General features: G+C 41.5%; 1 protein-coding gene across 6 annotated transcripts in view; it reads right to left on the minus strand.

Annotated features, from left to right (window-relative positions):
- map7d1a (MAP7 domain containing 1a) overlaps positions 1–19,780 on the minus strand; it is a 53,449-nt gene that overhangs the window by 21,696 nt on the left and 11,973 nt on the right. For 4 of the 6 annotated variants that reach the window (XM_049583014.1, XM_049583012.1, XM_049583011.1 and 1 more), the window contains exons 2-6: positions 14,414–14,620; positions 6,958–7,026; positions 6,161–6,181; positions 1,353–1,516; positions 948–1,059 (exon numbers count right to left, since the gene is read on the minus strand). In XM_049583014.1, coding sequence (XP_049438971.1) covers positions 948–1,059; positions 1,353–1,516; positions 6,161–6,181; positions 6,958–7,026; positions 14,414–14,620 — 573 coding nt within the window. The remainder of the gene's footprint in view (positions 1–947; positions 1,060–1,352; positions 1,517–6,160; positions 6,182–6,957; positions 7,027–14,413; positions 14,621–19,780) is intronic. The other 2 variants (XM_049583013.1, XM_049583009.1) reach the window with 1 other exon arrangement.

Here is a 19,780-nt window from a genome sequence, read left to right on the forward strand (position 1 = left end):
TAATTTATCAAGCAAAGATGCCAAACACTTTGTGGTGTCAGCTTCTCCACTGTGAGGATTTTCTACTTTCCTGTTTTATGCCATTGTGAATTAAAGATTTTTTGGGATTGTTTGTCTGCCTGTTTGGACAAAACAAGCAATTAGGCTTTAGGAAACTGAGATGAGACATTTTTTCACCATTTTCTGTTATTTTCCGACATCTTACAGCCTAAATAATTAACTGGGAAAAAAGAGGTTGGTCTAATCAATAATTTATCCTTTACAAATCTGTGACCTTCAGAGGAACAAGAAATCTCCGCAAGGACATTAGACAGCTGAAGCAGGACAATCACTGAAAGACATCTTGTACAGAGCTTTTAATTTCATAGGGAATCTCGAACAGGAGTCTATGTGGGACAGGCCTTTAATTCCTTTCTCACAAAACTGTTGTTCAGCAAAGACCTAAGAAGCTAACTAATGTTAGCTTAAGTGAGTAGCCAACAACCTGGTTATATGCATCCAAAGAACATCTATAAAAATGAACTGCTTGGCAACCAGACCAGGCATCTGATCGAGACAGGCATTTGTCAAAATGTGTAGCCACACTGGGCTAGTAAAAGGGACTGTGTGTTAAATGGGACTAGAGTTTTCCTGGACAGTATATAAAACAATCAATCTTCAGTAAAAACAGTGAGGTACATGGCATACTTAGGGTAGAATAATTTTCCTCTAATGGACATCAGAGGTTAATGGCACTGAAACTCAAGAGCCAATAATGATGAATAAAAGCCTCAACAGACAGAATCTATGGCTGATAAAAGTGGTGATGCGTTGCACCATTTCCAGCAGTATAGCTTCCATCAGCTGCCTAAAATTAGCTACAGGAGTCAGATATTCTTCAGTGATTACAGCTGAGTCCTTTGCTTATTTCATGAGGATGTGTATCCAGATTACATCAGTGTACTCACCTTCTTTCTGGCTGGAGTTCTGGCTTAACGCGCCAGCCCAGGACCATCTTTGCTGGCGGATTTCTGCCCACGTTTTCTTTGTTGACCTGTGGATGGCTGCCTCATAGCGCTCCTGTAAAGGATAAAGGAGCAGATATCAGTTATTTAAACTGTCTAATGCATCAAAGGTGATGTGCTGAACTGCGGGGCATAGTTCATCCTTCAGCTGAAAAGCCTGGATTCAAGCACCCAGCCTGGCTTAGGTGTCCTTGAGTAAAATCCTAAATCCACTCATCTGCAGCTGACCCATTAACAATTCATCTCTGGGTATCTCGCAGTATAAGAGGAAGCAAAGTATGTGTCAGCACTAAAACAACTATCACATATTGAATGGATTATTTTTAACATCTTCTCATCCCAACGTACTTTATTCTTCTCCAGTTTCTGTTTCTGTCTCTCCTCCAGTGCAGCTCGCCGTTTTTCCGCCTTGATCCGCTGTTCCTCCAGCTTCCTGCGGCGCTCCTCCAGCTGCTGCTCCCTCAGCTGCCGTGCCTTCTCCTCCTTCTCCAGCCACTGGTTCTTTTTAGCAGCTAAAACGGGGCAGAAGTCATGGTCAAGAGAGGTTTTAAAGAAAGAAGACAAAGAAGCCGTCTCTCTTCCCTCCTGCTTTCAGAATACTATAGATATAAAGCACACTCTCTTTGAAAGGTCTGTAGCCGTTGGGACCTAAAAGAGAAGTGTGATACCTGTTGAAAGCATCTTTTCATAGGTTGTGGGTTTTCAAGAACAATTCTGTTGAAACTTTTAGAAAATATGAAAAAAGTCGAGCCTTTCTGATGTTACTTTTTATCTACAGCTGTCGCCCTTCACCTGAATCCCACTTTGTGTTTGGAAAAATAAATTCAATTACTTGACTTCTCCGCAGAATACGGCACAAAGCTGGATTTGGCAGATACAGCACTTCTGAAGTGACACTTTTACACCACACTAATCGCATCAAGCCTCCACGTCAGCTTCAATAAACCACACGCACTTTGATATGGAAATCGCCTTGTTGTCCCTGAGCCATTCAAAGAGGGCGTGAAGAAGCATTTCGCAGCTGCCTCTCTGTGTACACAACTCGCCATATTTCTTTAAACTACAAAGTAAAACCTCCATGAAGAATCAGCCTCTGCAAGGAGGCGAGGCTTAGTTCTCTAAAGCACTTGATGCAACAAAAGCAACTGGTTGTGGATTTCAGATTATGGTGACGGATCATTGCAGAGATGCTGGAGGCTAGAGGGGTTAAAATTTATTGGGAGGCACACAGTTCAGCTTTTATCCGGGAATGGAACGGAAAGCTGAGTTATACGGAGGCACTGCTTGCCAGAGCCTTGCGGCAAAGAAAATATCTGCTGCAGTGCGTATGTCAGCTCATCACAGTGCTATGGCCTCGATTTGAGAGAAGCCACATCTTTACCATACACTGATACAACTCCTAAGAGGTGGTGCTGCATGTAGAGTGCAGTGGAAACTGCTTCATAATTCACTGGTTGTGCTGTGATGACAACAGAGGGAGGAGGAGGCTGCTTCAGCAGTGTTAAAGGCTTGCTGTTGTCCACATCCACAGCATTCACTGTCTGCTCATAAGGGAAACTTTTACCCACTTTTTCAATGAATTTGACTCATTCAACAGAAACGTTTTGTAATGGTTTTCCAGACTATAGGAGCTGGATGCAGGAAGGACAGTGAGCTGGAAATTGGCTGATGATTTACACTATAATCGATTTCATCAAGCACCATTCATCATTAGGGTTGCAACTAACTATTATTGTCACTGTCAATAAATTTGTAGATTATTTTCTCGATTATTCAGTTACTTGTTTGGTCTCCAAAATGTCAGAAAATAGTGAAAATTTTCAATTACGTTTTCATTTACTATCCATAACCGCTTATCCTGTTAGGGGTTGCTGGTGGCCTGGAGCCTATCCCAGCTGACATTGGGCGAGGGGTGGGGTACACTCTGGGCAGGTCGCCAGATTATCACAGGTTTAACACACAGAGAAAGATTCACGCTCACATTCACACCTACGGCCAATTTAGAGTCACTAATTAACCTGCATGTCTTTGGACTGTGGGAGGAAGCCAGAGTACCCGGAGAAAACCCACAGACACAGGGAGAACATGCAAACTCTTGGTTCGAACCAGGAAATCTCTTGCTGTGAGGTGACAATGCTAACCACTGCTGTAAAGAAACCAGAATGTTTTTTTAAAAAATTATTCAAACCAATTAATTTATTAATGTACCTTAATCAGTGCAAAGATGTATGGACGACGAAAATGAACACTGACACTTCATTGAGGTCGGCTAACTCAGGCGAGGCTGCACCGAAGCAACAAACACTGAGAGTACTCTCTTCAAGGGACAGAGAAATTTCCTGGAGATAGTGACAAGGCCAAAAAGACTACAGAGGGAGTTTGAAATTATACTGCTATTGCTGTTCAATTGTCAAACATATACATAACTTTAAAGTACGTGAGATGTGCGCTGTGCAGTTATCTGGGAACACAGAAGTATCGGATCAGGACGCGGTATCAGCAGATGCTCAAAATTAAATGACTCAGATTGGAATAAAAAGACATGATTGGGACATTCCTAATCATATTATTTGGTGATAATTTAAGAGATGATAAATCAATTATTCATTGCAGCTCTATTCATCATCATCCATTTATGCATCAGTTCCAGGGTGTTCAGTGATAAACAGATGTCCATTTCTGAATATCTTAAGCCGACATGGTTTTAAATCGCATTAATCAACTCACTCTTGACAGTGATCAGTGCTGACAAGTAGCATCGGGACCTACTGCAATAAAACCATTAAATAATTATAAACAGAGTGCAGCTCTAACCCTGGTACATAAACTATTTATACCATCCCACCAAAGACAGACTAGGCAGGAGAGTAGCTTCTGTGCCGTCGTAGCCAACTCCCTGATGCAAATTCCTCAAAGCTTCACTTAAACGAAACAAGGAACCAATGAGATCAAGCTAGGACTCTCTAATGGCGTCCCTTTTACTACTGAACTAGTGATACTGCTGGTGATGGTTGACAAGCAAAGTCTTCCTGGGCAAGATCTCTTTTAAGCTGATATTGTAAACACAAGCTTTGGCAGGATCTTATCTTATACCCAGGTCTGACTGAGAGTATTAGATCAGACCCGTCCCATCTGGCATGCCTGCATGGTGATCGCCCAATTAGACTGATCCACGCTATGAAGTGTGTCAAACTGGTCTTACTGCTATCGAGCACACGGTTGGATTAGACAACATGGCATTGCTGAAAGTACAAGTATGATAATTTAAAGAAAGCAGCGTCTTGTGAGGGTATACTTGCCCCTCAAGTGTTTACTAAAACATGAATATATTTGTGGAAGCCATGATAGCATATTTAGACTCTGTTTTACCATTTATTCTCTGACTGTAAGGTAATTGGTATTTCTGTCTGTCACTAAATACCACACTGACGATACACCCTGTGAGACCATAGCTAAAAAGGAAAAAAACGTCTGTGCATAAGTCATGAAAATACATCATGATTCAGCTCTGTACTAAACAAGTGCACACTAATTTACATATTTTCCCATTTTAGAACATTCTGATGCGTGTGTTTTTGTGTTTAGATGTAAATTTGCAGCCAAGATAAATCTGGCTACAACAGTGTCTCTAAAACCTCCAATTTCTTCAGTAAGATGGTAATCATAGCCATTTTGTGGCATGTGGTTCAAACGTGTTATCTTAAAATACAAAATCCAAGGAGTTGTGACGTGTCTGCAGATGGAACATGTGGATGACCAAGTTCAAACTCAGGGCACGCTTCATATCCTTGTATGCAGACACAACCATTAATAATTTATTTACAAATGAAAGGTTAAGTGATCAGTCTACATGGTTTTTATCAAAGATACACTGATGATGCTCAGAGAGAAAAGGTGGAGAGTCATCCAGTGGAGATTTCTTTGATAAAGAAATAAATAAAAGAACCAAGATTTTAAAAGAAGGGACAACATGGGGATTAAATGAATGAAACTGCTCTAGAGCTGGGCAATACAACCAAAACGCAATATTGCAACTCTTTTCATGCATGAAGGCTACATGATACGCACAACAAATCATATTGCAATTACATTAACAGAAACTGCAATTGCAATATGACTTACAGTTTTAGTAGGAATGGTAATTTCTGCATTCATTTTCAATGAAAAATAACAAAGTTAATAAAGATGATGTGATTTTTGCTGGGGTCTGTACCAAACAAGCATGTTTCCTTATTTCTGGAATATAATTTGTAGGCTGCAGCATCTCCGTAGCACCACTCCTGCAATCTGGATATTGCACTTGGCTATATTGCGATTTCAATAATATTTCGATTATTTGTGCAACCCTATGTATATTACTTTAATAATGATGAAAATGACAATTAAGTTTCACTTTTTTTTTTTGAGACCTTTCATCGGGGCTTTCTGAGAATAACACATCTGCATTATGTCTTCTAAACAGGGCTGGGTGACATAGGGAAAATCAAATGTTTTTGACCAAATAACCCAACATCTACACTGCTTTCACAAAATATTTATAGAGTTCTGATAAATAATCATCAGTAATGCAGATATAATGACTAAGTGGCTAAAGGCAAATAATAGAACAGGTACAACACTCTGAAACTGCATCACTTTACTGTAATGCAGCCTTTAAAACCAGGGAGAGACAACACTTAAGGTATTACGATATCCAAATCTAAGACAGTATCTTGTTTCGTATCACTTTATTGATATCATATCAATATATTTCCCAGCCCTGCGTCTAAAAGCTTTAGCACTGTTAATGAAGCATTAGCATTAGCGCTGATAACTTTACATTCTGCTTTGTTATAAAATAAGAGGTGAAATGAGGAGAGATGGAACCAAAGCATGTGACTCAATGTGTGTTTTTTATGGGATGGTTCTTGACGTCATATGGGAGGAGCTTTTAACAAACATACTGGGATGAGCGAGGCTCCGTAGTGACTCCTAATGTTTGTATGCTAGTATGTTTGTGGTATATTGCCCAACTCTAGTTAAAACTACTGAACTTCATTAAATTGAGAGACATCCAAATATGACAGAAGGATTGACATGGGTCACCACCACCATCACCACCACCACCACCACCACCACCACCACCACCACCACATACACATAGGTGAGTGGCTTACCTTGTAACATGCTGAGCTCTTCTGCAGAGGGGGAAGGAGTGAGAGAGAAGACAGAGGCAACTGTCAGTCATGCAAAGCAGTGCACGACCAGCGCGTGTGTAGCCAGGTGACAAAGTGACAGCCATTTGTTAAAGGAAAAAAAGACTTGGGCAAGGAGATGCACTATCAACTGACACAAAAATGTACAGCCATGTCAGTTGTTGTGATGCCCAAGTGAATTGCACTGAGGATATTTTGCACCAATTGATAGAGTTAAATTTTAATAAAATCTATACGGTTTCTGTGCTTTTATGACTGTGCTGTTGCCAACCAATTTCAAATAATGTTGAGTCATAAGAGATATTCATCACACTGCAAAAAAGCTGCAAAATTGCCAAAATAATTGATTTCATCAACACAAGCATGCATTATTTTACTTTTTTTTTTTCCAATGTGAGGAATATCTCTATTTAATTCAAATTGTACTAACACACAATTAAGAGTAGATTAAGCGCTGGTGTGTCATACAGGCATACAGTAAGCAAACATTTTGACAGAGCTCATTAACTTCAGCATGCATAAGGGAAAATGAAAGCTTGCTCGTCTTTGGTAAAATGGTGGCTTGGCTTTTGCTGATTTCAATCACTTCTGTGCAGAAGCTCAAACTCCCCTTTTATCCTCTCTGTGCTACATGTGCATGCTATTTGCAGCCTGGAGCCAACTCAGTAGCATCTCAACTGCAAACTACAAAAAAAACTCTTCCACCCCAACACTAGGGGGAGCTCTCTTCCCATGTAACACCCCTTGTTCCCACTTACCAAGATATTTGGCCTTTTCCTCTCTCCGTTCCTTGGCAAGCTTCTGCCTCTCCTCTGACTTCATGATGTCTGGGAAGAGAATGGAGGAAGAGAGAGAGGAAAAACAGGGAGAGGATGTGTAAATGAGAGGTGTCATATCAAGTTTAATTCATTCAGCCCAATCAGACTTACGTCACAAAGCATTTACACCAATCAACCAACACATTAAAACCACTGACAAGTGAGGTGGATAACACTGATCATCTATGTACAATGTAATGTTCTGATAAGAACCTCAGGTCCTGGCATTCTTGTGAGCAACACTTGACACACACCACTCACCTGAACACTGTTGCAGGGCAAGTACAACCCCTCAACAGCATCCCTGATGGCAGATGCCCCCAAAGCAGGATAGTGTTTCATGCCACACCATAAAAACTGGTCAGGAACATGACAAAGAGCTCAAGCTATCAACCTCGCCTCTAAATTCCCCAGATCCAAATCCATTCAAGCGTCCTTGGGATCTGCAGGTACCCCACTTTGCAAGCCACAGGACTCAAAAGATCCTCCGCCAACACAGGATACCCTCAATGGTCCTGTGTCCAAGCCTCGACAGGTCAGAGCCAAGTCCGATCCAAATCCAAACCAAGTAAGCTCCACTGTGGATCAGGGATACCTCTGGGGTAGTGGCACTTCCCACACATGCTCGATCTGATTGGGATCTGGGGAATTTGGAGGTCAGGTCAACTCCTTGAGCTCTTTGTTACATTCATCAGGCCCTTCCTGAACAGTTTTGCGCATTGTTCTGCCCGGGGTGCCGCTGCCATCAGGGAGTTTCGTTGCCATTAGGGGATGTACTTGGTATGCAAAGGTATTTGAGTGGGTGGTGCATGTCAAATGTTGTCCACATGAAAGCCAGGACCACAGATTTGATCTGATAAACATGAACATATGAGTAAATATTTTCTTCACTGCTGCAAAGTCAGCACGACAGAGGCTTTAAACTTTTAAATGTCACCACAAGGAAATGCATGCCACAAGACAATGACAGGAAACTGGCAATGTCAACATTTCACCTTTGATGCTCAACAAAGGACTGGAGCTAATGTGTGCTACATTTTCTGGATCAACAAAAAAACACACACAGAGAACAAACGTTTCAAATCTTCATGGAAACCAATCTTGTCTAAATAAGCTGCAGCATGTGGCAGGCTCACTGAATCTCCCACGTCATGTGGATGTGGGTGTATGTTTGAGTGTGATATGTTATGACTACAGGGGGCGCATACGTATATCTCTTCCCTCTGTGACATCTCTGATGTGTGCTCACACAGGATTCCTCAGAAATACCTCAGTGGAACCACTCAGTGAGAAAAAGCCGAGGGGAACAGCAACGCAAGCCAAACTGAACTGAGCCATTTTAAGAATTCAAACTGCATCCTTTCCTGATAACTGGTTCTACTTCCTGGGAAAAACATTGTCATTCTTACTTATCAAAGGCATGCCTTTCCTTTTTATATCCTCAAGAGAATATCTTAATGTCAGTATTTCATTAGAACATTTATCAGCAACTATTTTGATAACTAGTTGTTCAAGTATTATTTCAAAATGTTATATTTAATTTTTATCATAGAAAAATAAAAGTATAATCTCCAAACAAACTCACACACATTCAGTACCCACATACAAAAACAAAACAGCAAAAACAGCCAGAATATACAGATACAAAGTTATAGAACAAAGTTTCAGCCTATTACACTGACAGAAATGGCTACGAATAGCAAAACCTGATGTCATGCAGACAGGAGAATTAAGATGTCTAACAACTGAGTCTCAAGAACTCTCAAACGTATTCTCCAAACCCAGTGTGTCAAAGCCTCTCACGGTGTGTCCCCGACATTAGTGTTCTAAACCATCTAGAGAAACAAGGACGGCTGGTAGCCTTCCATTCCCTGAGAGTTACCCTCTTAACTAGTAGATGGACTGCACTTGTATAGCACTTTTCTAGTCTTCCAATCACTCAAGGTGCTTTAACACTACATGTCACATTTATCCATTCACACACACAGGTGCCCAAGGTTACTGTGCATAGTGCCACCTGCTACTCTGTAACCACTCATACACACACCGATGGAATAGCCATCAGGAGCAATTTGGGGTTCAGTATCTTGAATACTTCTTGGATAGTTCGGCATGCAGACTGCAGAAGTTGACTGAACCGCTGATCTTCCGATTGGTGGACGTTCTCTACCCCTGAGCCACTGTCGCCCCAACTACTAACATAGCACCATCAGAGTCTTCTGAACAGCATGTGGCACTGCAGGAGAAGCTTCGAAACAACCAAACCAGGCAATTAATGCATCAGATTTGATTTGTATATCATATACAGTATTTTACAATACTAAGAACAGATATCCTGCTAACAAGGGACAAGCCAAAGACAAAACCAAAAGTCTAAGACTTTTAATCAGAAATGGCAAAAACTCACTGGTTACAGCTTGTCCAAATGTGGATATTTGCTGTAATCTGAATATCTTTGAATTTTGGATTAATGGTTGAACAAAACATGGCATTTGAAGACATCACCATGGAGTCTGATAACCTGTGACGAGCTTTGCTTTTTGCTGACATACTATGGACCAAATCAATCAATTAATCGAGAAAACAATGCCTAGATTAATTGATAATGGCTGTGATTGTCAGTCGCAGCCCTGTTAACAACACAAATGTGATTACAGCCAACTAATTCCTGCTTTCACTTAATTGGGCAATATTTTATTTCATAATAAAGAATTGCAACTCGACAACATAATCCTGAAACTCTGACTGAAATCCTGCAGCGTGCTGCTTCTTTTTCAGACATCACAGGACCTTTTTATGACAATGTTTCCCTACAACTAATAACTTATTTTCTGCAGCCCACAAAATTAAATAAGCTTAAAGTGTTTAGTCATCAAAACAGATACCATGTGAAATCATATATAAACATTGTAGTGTGTATGACCACAAATAACTCGTCCATCACTGGGAAACACTGGCACAGGCTGCACCCTTGATCTTTCTTGTGTCTTCATGCTACATCATCCCCCTCAGTCTTCACAGACCAGATGTTCAGCATCAAACACAAAGGAGCTCATCCTTCAGCAATGTCTAATAGGAGGAGGCGTGAATCACAAACATGAAAACAATCTGCCATGCAGCCTCCCCTAAGAACAACCTCTGACCCACTTTGATATTTATAGGACTATGGCCCATGTGCACGGTGTTGATCGGTGTGATGTGCTCCTGTTTGCAGCTCACCACCGTGTTAATCATGATGTCACATGCACAAAAACTGACTGGCCCAGAAAATACTGCGAGGTGCAGTGCTTGGGCTCAAAATGTCAGCTCTGTGTTATATTGTGCGCCTCAAAAATGGAGTACAATAGGAGCAGTGCAGGCCAGGGTATACTGTATAGGGTGGCATTATTGTGCAAATTCAATACACACACATAGGAAGGACAAAGTGTTTATGGACAGATTTCTTTCACTTTTCCCTCAACACACTTAATCAAAACGGTGGGACAACCCTTGACATCGTGCACATGAGGATGTTCTCAGGGACCGAAGCAAATCAATCACAGTTCTCATGGGAAAATATTTGACATGTGACAAAATACAACAGAGCAGACTATTACCAATAGCGGTAGCTCCCAACTGAACTACAAGCCTCACCACTTCATTTTACTAATTAAGGGGCCACAGAGTGCTTTTCATCTTCATTATGCCCCTCTGGGTAGTGTAAAACCTCACAAGTAATGAGTTTTACAAAACCAGCAGAAAAGGAAGTTGGAAGGACAAAAGGGAAGTGTGGTCAGCAGACTTAAGACTCAACGGCATATTCCTCTAAAATAGACCACACTTTGGCAAATAGATCACCATAACACTCTTGATATAACTGACGTGGCTCAGGTTATAACAAAGTATCCAAACTAGAAGTGTTATTATAATTTTGGGAGCAGTTTGGGGCTTCGAAGGGTTTTATTCCCATCACCTCATGCTAAGGGAATAAAGACCACAGTGAATGGATTAATGGATAAAGAATAAAGGAGAGAGAGGAAAGAGGCTTACCCTCCAAAAACCCTCAAACATGTTCCTTAGAGTTTGCATGTGTTGTTAGCCAGTGGCTGCAAGGACTTCAAGTAGTGGCATTGTGGAAACGGCTATGGCGCAACTGCCAGGTCAAACTAAATGCCCTCTTGGCATCGCTCACTGAAATGGGATTCCTATTCAGGGTGTCCACCTCTCATTAGGGACCGGCCCAGCGCAGTGATCAGCACTAGCTGAAAGCTCATTTGTCTGAATTTCACTGGGATGTTTCTTTACTAATTCAATCTGGCCTAAAATCTTTGATTTGTTCTCACATAGCAGCTTCTGTTCCGTACTTGTTCCGACAATTGCAGCCGCTCTATTGGATTTAGGTTCACGTCTGAAAGCATGTGGTCACTATTACTCAGATACTGAAGCATTACCTTGCCTCAAGAGAGCTGACCTAACTCCAGCAGACTGCAGATGTAATTGCACCATTTTAAGAGCACTGCTTGATGTCAGGCCAAATTCAGCTTTGACCTTAAAAGGGATACTTTGCCAATTTTCAACCAGCTTTGTATCATGACAGTGTGGGTAGTACAGTCAGGTCCATAATTATTTGGACAATGATACAGTTGTCGTCATTTTGGCTCTGTACACCACCACAATGGGTTTTGAAACAATGAATACCTGCTTAAAGTGCAGACTCTCAGCTTTCATTTAAGGCTTTTTTCAAAAATGTAGTATGAACCATGTAGGAATTACAACCATTTCTTCACACAGTCCCCCGACTTTAAGGGCTTATAAGTATTTGGACAAACTCACATAATCATCAATTAAACAGTCAGTTTTAATACTTGGTTGCAAATCCTTTACAGTCAATGACTGCCTGAAGTGTTGGACACATAGGCATCATCAGATGCTGGGTTTCTTCCCTGGTGATGCTCTGCCAGCCCTTTACTGTAGCCGTCTGCACTTCCTGCTTGTGTTTTGGGTGTTTTGCCCTCAGTTTTGGCTTCAGCAAGAGAAACGCATGCTCAATTTGCAGCAGGATGAAAGCTGAAGTGTTTGGGGCTACATTATCTGCTCAGATTCAACCAAATGCTTCAAAACTCATTGGACGATGCTTCACAGTGCAGATGGGACATTGACCTGAAGCAGACTGCAAAAGCAACCAAAGACATTTTTATGGCAAAGAAGTGAAATGTTCTGCAATGGCCAAGTCATACCATCTGACCTGAATCCAATTGAGCATGCGTTTCTCTTGCTGAAGCCAAAACTGAGGGCAAAACACCCAAAACACAAGCAGGAAGTGCAGACGGCTGCAGTAAAGGGCTGGCAGAGCATCACCAGGGAAGAAACCCAGCATCTGGTGACGTCTATGTGTCCAACACTTCAGGCAGTCATTGACTGTAAAGGATTTGCAACCAAGTATTAAAACTGACTGTTTAATTGATGATTATGTTAGTTTGTCCAAATACTTATGAGCCCTTAAAGTTGGGGGACTGTGTGAAGAAATGGTTGTAATTCCTACACGGTTCATACTACATTTTTGAAAAAAGCCTTAAATGAAAGCTGAGAGTCTGCACTTTAAGCAGGTATTCATTGTTTCATTTAAAACCCATTGTGGTGGTGTACAGAGCCAAAATGACAACAACTGTATCATTGTCCAAATAATTATGGACCTGACTGTATGTGTAAATACACTGTGGTAAACTGCCCTCCATCTAACTAGTGCCTAGATCATCCTTCCTGCCCCCTAGTGAAATTTCAACGGATGATGTAGATGACACAAAACATGTCATCTGTCCTCTTTGGTCTCCTTCTCAAGTGTCTTCTTTAACTCCCACTGGTCCAGAATTCAGCTGCCCGTATCATTACCAGAACCCCCTCCATAGATCATATCACTCCTGCTCTCCAGTAGCTTCACTGGCTTCCTGTTAAATATCAAATCGATTTCAAGATTCTGCTTCTCACCTTTAAGGCCCTTCATAATCAAGCCCCTTCGTACCTGTCTGAACTCCTTCATATCTACACACCCTCCCACACTCTTAGATCCTCTCCTGCAATCCAACTCACATCACCAACTGCCCACTTGACCTCCATGGGCTCTAGAGCCTTCAATCGTTCTGACCACCACCTCTGGAACTCTCTCCCCCACAACACTCCTTTTCAAGCTGGCATATTCGTTTTAAATTTCATGTTGACGCACATATTGAGACTTGCACTGATGATGATTTTATACCTAATATTTACAATTATGATTTATGTCTAGATATTTTATTAACTTTTATTGTATATTACGGAATTGTTTGATTTTATGATCTATGGAAAAATTGCTGCTTGTTTTTTAACTGTTTTGTAAGGTGTCCTTGAGTGCTCTGAAAGGCACCTATAAATAAAATGCATTATCACTATTATTATCTCTCTCCCAGGCTGTTGCTCGAACGCCCACCACCCATGCCGCCACCACAGACACAAAGCGCTTTAAAGGATATCAAGGGACAAACTCGAACCAAAAACTGATCATACAGTAAAATTAGGCAGCAGTGATCAAATATAAACAGGTCCTGTTACAGCGTTGTCTATTTCTCACTTCAAATGTTTTCAGAAACATATTTTAACTTACCATTTAACTTTAATACAAGATTGTTTGTTCCCAGCCAGCGCCATTGTGTCAAAAAGACTAGTTTGCATTACGTCACTCACAGGTGGGAACATTTATTAGAAGGCACAGTGCATTCTGGTAGTTGCAGGTTTCCTACCTCTTGAGCAACAGAAAATGCCACAGCCATTTTTCTGTTTTCTCTTGTTATGTAGCACCAGATTCAAAAGTATTTGCATCTTTCTACTGCATAAAGAACCCATATTTACTCCTTTAAGCTACTGAGCTCTATACTCGTGTCAAAAATATCTGTTTATTAATATATATCAAATCTAAATATTTGAAATGGTGTCAATACTCATATTCTGCAGTACTGATACTATCTTGTCGGTAAAGATTCTCAGTCATCCAGGTCATGGTAATCGATATAGCACTTACGAATGCTGATACTATCGATACCAGTTTCTTGCTCTATCTTCTTTCTGACTATGAGTTGACATACACATCGCTGCAGTTCCTCCCGTAGTTCTGCCTCCTCTCTTTTACTCAATGTTCTGTCTCATTTGCTCCATTTCTTTATAGACTTTTGTGGCTGTGTTTTGGTTTGTTTTTGTCTTGCATTTTATTGTATTTTGAATGTGTGGAAAAAAGTACAACTAACCAAGAAAAGTCACCGTTGTCATGTTATAGCCTTGTAATGTTTATCTTTTCTTTTATCTTTTATCTTGTTACAAATTCCAGTATCGTGACAACACCACCCTATACAAGCAAAACAAGCACTTTACAGGTGAAATTTCCATTTACCTTTACTAGGTTTCGACCTGCGGACAGGTGATGCAGGTGACCCAGGTGATCGAGAGAGGACGACAGATTTTGTGGGCGTAGCCAATCTCTGGTCTGTATCCTTCTTAGCTGGAGACTCCATTCTCTCTGTGTTGTCTGTATTCGGGGGGCTGCTCTCCCCCTCCGGGTCAGGCCTCGTGGGGTTTGTGTTCAGGTCTGAGTGGGGAGCTGGTCGAAGAGAAAGACACAGATAAACACAAGTGAGGTTAAAGGAAAAACAAGCACACAGATGGAACTGAACCAGTCTGTCTTCATTCCTGTCACTGCTTGGGCCTGAGAAGTTGTTTAGTGTGGATGACGTAAACTTCCTCAAGAGCTACATGTATCAAGAATGAGGGGTGGAGACTGTTTTCTTTGAGAAATTGTTTCTTTTGATAACTCAGATATCGGCACTGTAACAAGAAAATGAAACATAACACCTCCAAAGAAGCAATCTGAGCTCTGTTTATGTGCAATGTCTCATTCTGTTGTTGGAGCAACATTATCTGCTGCAGAAATTACACCATTATTTTACTCAGAAGCACAAGATAATCTGTCTTAAGTCTGCTCCTCAAACTGTACGCTGAATACCATCTTCTACTCCGCTCGGCTGATTTATCGACAGACCACCCGAGCAAAAGGCCCGACTCTCTGGCAGAACAAAACGCAGTAATTGCTTTTTGGCATCCTGATGATTCTATTGAGGTAAATGAATTGCTTAGAGAAACAGAATCAGAGTGATCATCTTCCCAGAAGTAGTCAAACTTCTTTTTGATGAAAACTACTCAAGAGGAGACAGGCAGCTCAGGCCCATGAGTCATCGGTAGTCTCTGAGATTTGAAACGTTTTTCGATAAAAGGATTGCTGGGTCGGTTTGTTGGGATAGCAGCTTCACTCACAGCACCATGACTCACATTTGGCACGCTGCTGAACTTGAATCTCCTACTCAAACATTAGTTTGCCCAGGCTTTGACGGCCAAACAAAGACCCTCGTGGGAGGGACTCTTGGCTTTGTCCACTCAGCACTGTACCCCTGCGCTCCCCGTGGAACCATGTTGGATCACAGTTTCTTCTGCATAGTCTCTGAAGGTAAACACTGGGGCAACATGCTGTAAATTATTCAGACTTTGGCTAAAAACAGCTCAGACAGTAGGGGGCTGTCACACTGAGACAGTGAATGCACTCAAGATTTACGCTACAAATGCTGTGCTATTCAACAGTTTGCAAAGAACAGCACCAATGAGCAGCGAGGCCAATGTTGTGCAACTTTAAAGAGAATTGATTATAGCGTTCTATAGACTCTCCGACGGTACAGTGTGCCTCTTAAGCCATAAACATCTCCTTCAAAAACAAGCCATAAAACCTTTTTTTCCGAACACACTGCTCCTGTGTGACGAAAACTCTGATTATTATTAAACTTAAGAGGCACAAAGCTGAACAAAGGTCTGTATGAAGAGCCGAGGCCAAGTAAACAGGTCAGCTTCCCACTACTGCAGCTACAGTACTCTGGAGCATTCAGCGAGATATGAGGCCTCATGGCAAAGACTGTCTGAGCTCAGCTCTGCACGTTGAAAGGCTATGTCATCAGTCCAGGAAATGGAGGTGGTTACTGATGACCCTGAGTTAGACGACGCCTGATGACCAGAGAGAGCAGCAGTATGAGTCTATGAAAGAGTTCAGCTGGGAGACAAGACACTGTGTTTCCCCTGTTGAAGCATGCCACTATTAAACAAGCATTCCTTGGGCAGTGATGTGTTCTGACAGAGAGGGGCCATTGTTGTGGTCTCTTCATGGCAACGGGAAAGCGGCCAAAATACTGTGATGACAGTGAGAGGGGAGAGGAGGGAGGGGGAATGGTAAGAAGATAAACTGAAAGCAGGAGAGGTGCAATTTTGGGACAAAATGCAACTTGTTGGGGAAAAAGACAGAGCAGGAGCAAGTTATGTGTTCAGGGATTAAAATTTAAATTGCTCGCTATGGGAAAAAATGGAATGTCATAAAGAAACACAGCATCTGCAGCTTGCAACCAACTTAATTTAAACCTGAATAAATCCAGTAAAACTGCCTGCTCTTGGCTTTTTCTCTCCCATTTGTCCATGTTGAGGGTAAATCCTTACAAATAAAGCACTTTGTGACTAATATCTGTAATCATTAACCGGATCTCTACAATATTCTTGCACACAAATGATGCTACACACTATCCCAGGTGCAGCATTGCAACTTGCACAGTTGGTGACTCAGGCAACCCTCGTCTCTGAATTCATCACATTACAGTACCCACTTTTCTTACATATCCCTAAGGGCAGAGATATCACAACTAGACTACCAAAGGTGATAGGAGTAAGTGCAGCTCCAACAGACAAGTACTGTGTTGCCTCGCATTCTGTGAGAGTTCCCCATACACCTGAGAACTGGAGCCACAAAGAATTGGCTGTCTGACAGCACAGTGGGCGACTGGGCAGACAATCACTTGGATCTATACTGTCAATGATGAGGAGAATGAGAATGTAACGTACTCTGGTATGTTGGTGGCACTGACAATGAATACCAATGAAACCTGAAGCTCTCTGGAGGAAAATGGGATGGGAGCTGAGGGAGAGGATTGCTGCTGCGTGGCAAGAGACCGAAACAAGGGCTGATTGATGCAGCACTCCGACTGTCTGGCTACGAGACAACTGGGAGAACAGAGTGTACGATAGATGACAGAAAGTTAATGGAAAAAAATCGTAGAATGTAAGAAAAACTTTGAACTATGGCTGCAACTAACGACTATTGTCATTATTGATTAATCTACTGAAGATATTTTTGACTGACTGATAAATTGTTTAGTCTATAAACTAAAAAAAAATAATGTAAAAGTGTAAAATGCATTGTTACTTGATAAATGACTTAAGAGTCAATTGATTTTAGAAATAGCTGGAGCTTAATTGTCTTTTAATCACATAATCAATCAACTTATAATTTCAGCAGTAGGTACAACTGCAATTCATACTTAAAGGCACTCTTTAGAGTTCTGGACCACATGTAGCGCCATGGACGAGCGTTGTTACAGGCACCAACACCAAAGTCGATGACTGCAAGCTTGCACCAATGGACGCAAACTAAGTACAATTTAAGCTACATCCACACTCATACGTCTTCGTTTTAAAAATACATAACTGTTGCCTTTTAGTCTGGACGGGCCGAAACAGGACTTTTTAAACGATGACACACACTCCCCCATGTTCGCCTACTGACTTGGTCTCATCAGTCACAACGTGTCAAGCCAAAACATTATAGCTAAGCCTACATAGCTTTTGTTATTTTATCCTTTAGCATGGCTTCTCCTTTCGCATTGCCATGGCGTAGTTTGGCGATAGATAATGCTACCGGTACAGCTCAAATATGTCAATATACTTGCTTTGCAACAACTCCCAAACTGTTTTCCTGCACTTGATTGCCTTATACTCGTGTTACTGTCAGAAACAGTTCCAGCTTGTCGTTGTTCCAAGCAAAGAAACCTCTGGTCTTATACATTCAACACATTTGTCAGGCCTTAAAGAAGCACATGATGCGTTTTGGTCAGGAACAATGAATCATAACTGTGTTTACAAGAAACCTTCAAATGGCACCTTTGACATAAAAAGAACAAAGAAGCTTATAACGGCTCTGATTCGGGTACTGTTGACTGTCCTCAGCTGACACACTGATGAGAACAAATGTATTTGGAAAACTTTCTACAGTGACCCCTGACAGCAAACACGATTGGGACATACTGATGCGGGACTTTGAGGAGAAAGCTTAAGTAATATTTGCACAGATGTACTCAATGCAATGACAAAATGGGTTCGGCAATCCGTGAACTTTGTGTCCTGGCTGTTTTAACAGACTTTAAAGACTTGAGCCAAGCTAATAAGATTATCTAGTTTTGATGGAACAGAGTGGCCTAATGTGATGTTTATGTGTGAAATCATTACAGGAATACCAGCATAATTCTATTACTATATTTACATACTCATACAGCAGAAGGGGTCTATCAGAGGAACACTTTTCCCATCTTAGTAACTGCCTCCTTACCATATTTACACTCCAGCCTCCCAGAGGCCCTGCACCCAGGGGACGACTCCAGCCAAAAGCCATTAGACCACCCTCTTGTGACATCACTTACATTATTCATATTCATAAATCAATGCACACCAACTTCCTCTGAGAGGCTCGAGTCTCCATCAAGCCTTAACATGGAAAAACACTTTGGTGGAGCTTATTGTTGGAGGATAGGAGGAGAAAAATATGGAGGACAAACATTTGGTCAGTGTTTCAAAAGCTTGATAACATTTCAGACATGTTGATGTGCACCACTGGTCCTTCTTTAGATTTCCGGAACAGCCAGCTTTTATTTAGCTTCTTTATTTTAAGCAATAAGGTCCAACATGTTCATTTCATATCCAAGATTTGTGAATTTGTGTTTTGTTTGTGCTCCTCACAGTGGTTGTTAGATGGCAGGGATTCACGTTCCTAAACTTACAAAATAACAATCAAGATTTGATGATAGTTGTTGGGTTGTTTGCTTATGATAGGAGAGATATGCCACTGTCAAATCAAATGAAACCATCCCTATATTTAAGGGTGTTTCTTCAAACTTCAACCTTGACTGTTGCTTATTTAGTAACAACTCTAACATGTCAGAGAAGACATGATCTGTCTTTTAAGTATAGTTTTATAGCACAGTCTCATACTTATCTGATGGTAGTGCGTAAATTTATCTTTGCAGCATCTAAAAGCAGTGATGTCATTGCACGGTGGCTTTGTTTTATCCTACTGAATATCAAATGGGTGTTTGACAGCTATGAGACCCTACAAAGTGGGTCAGAGGAGGTGCAGGAGTCTCCAGCATGCTGTGCGTGATCATTGGTTGAACATCACACCGTCACCTTGTACCTCTACTCAGTTGGCCCCTTAATTTCCCCCTATGGGGCCTCTCTAGCAGCAGGTGTCAAAGACAGCCTAAGGCACTCAGCTGAACCCATTTACATGCAAAAGTCATAGAATAGAATAAGATATCTGTAAAAGTCAGCAGAAATAGTGAAAGGACCCCTGCAGAAGTGGGTGTAGGCACGCATGCACGAGCACAGTGTGGGAGCAGAGCGGCAGGTTGGGAATCAGCAGGTAATTAGCACAGAGTCTGTGCCATTTCCCAGTCAGAGACACGTTGGGTAAGATTGGACAAAATACACGAGCAACTTCAAATGTTGGATGAGAGAATACAGCAGAGGCTCTGCAAAGCTCAATTGTGAATTCACTCCCAACTGCAACCACAAAGGGATTTAGTGCTTTACAGTTTGGCTGATGACATTGCGAGTAAAGAGCCAC

The sequence above is a fragment of the Epinephelus fuscoguttatus genome, linkage group LG8 (genome assembly GCF_011397635.1).
Source record: "Epinephelus fuscoguttatus linkage group LG8, E.fuscoguttatus.final_Chr_v1".
In the NCBI taxonomy this organism is placed as follows: Eukaryota; Metazoa; Chordata; class Actinopteri; order Perciformes; family Serranidae; genus Epinephelus; species Epinephelus fuscoguttatus.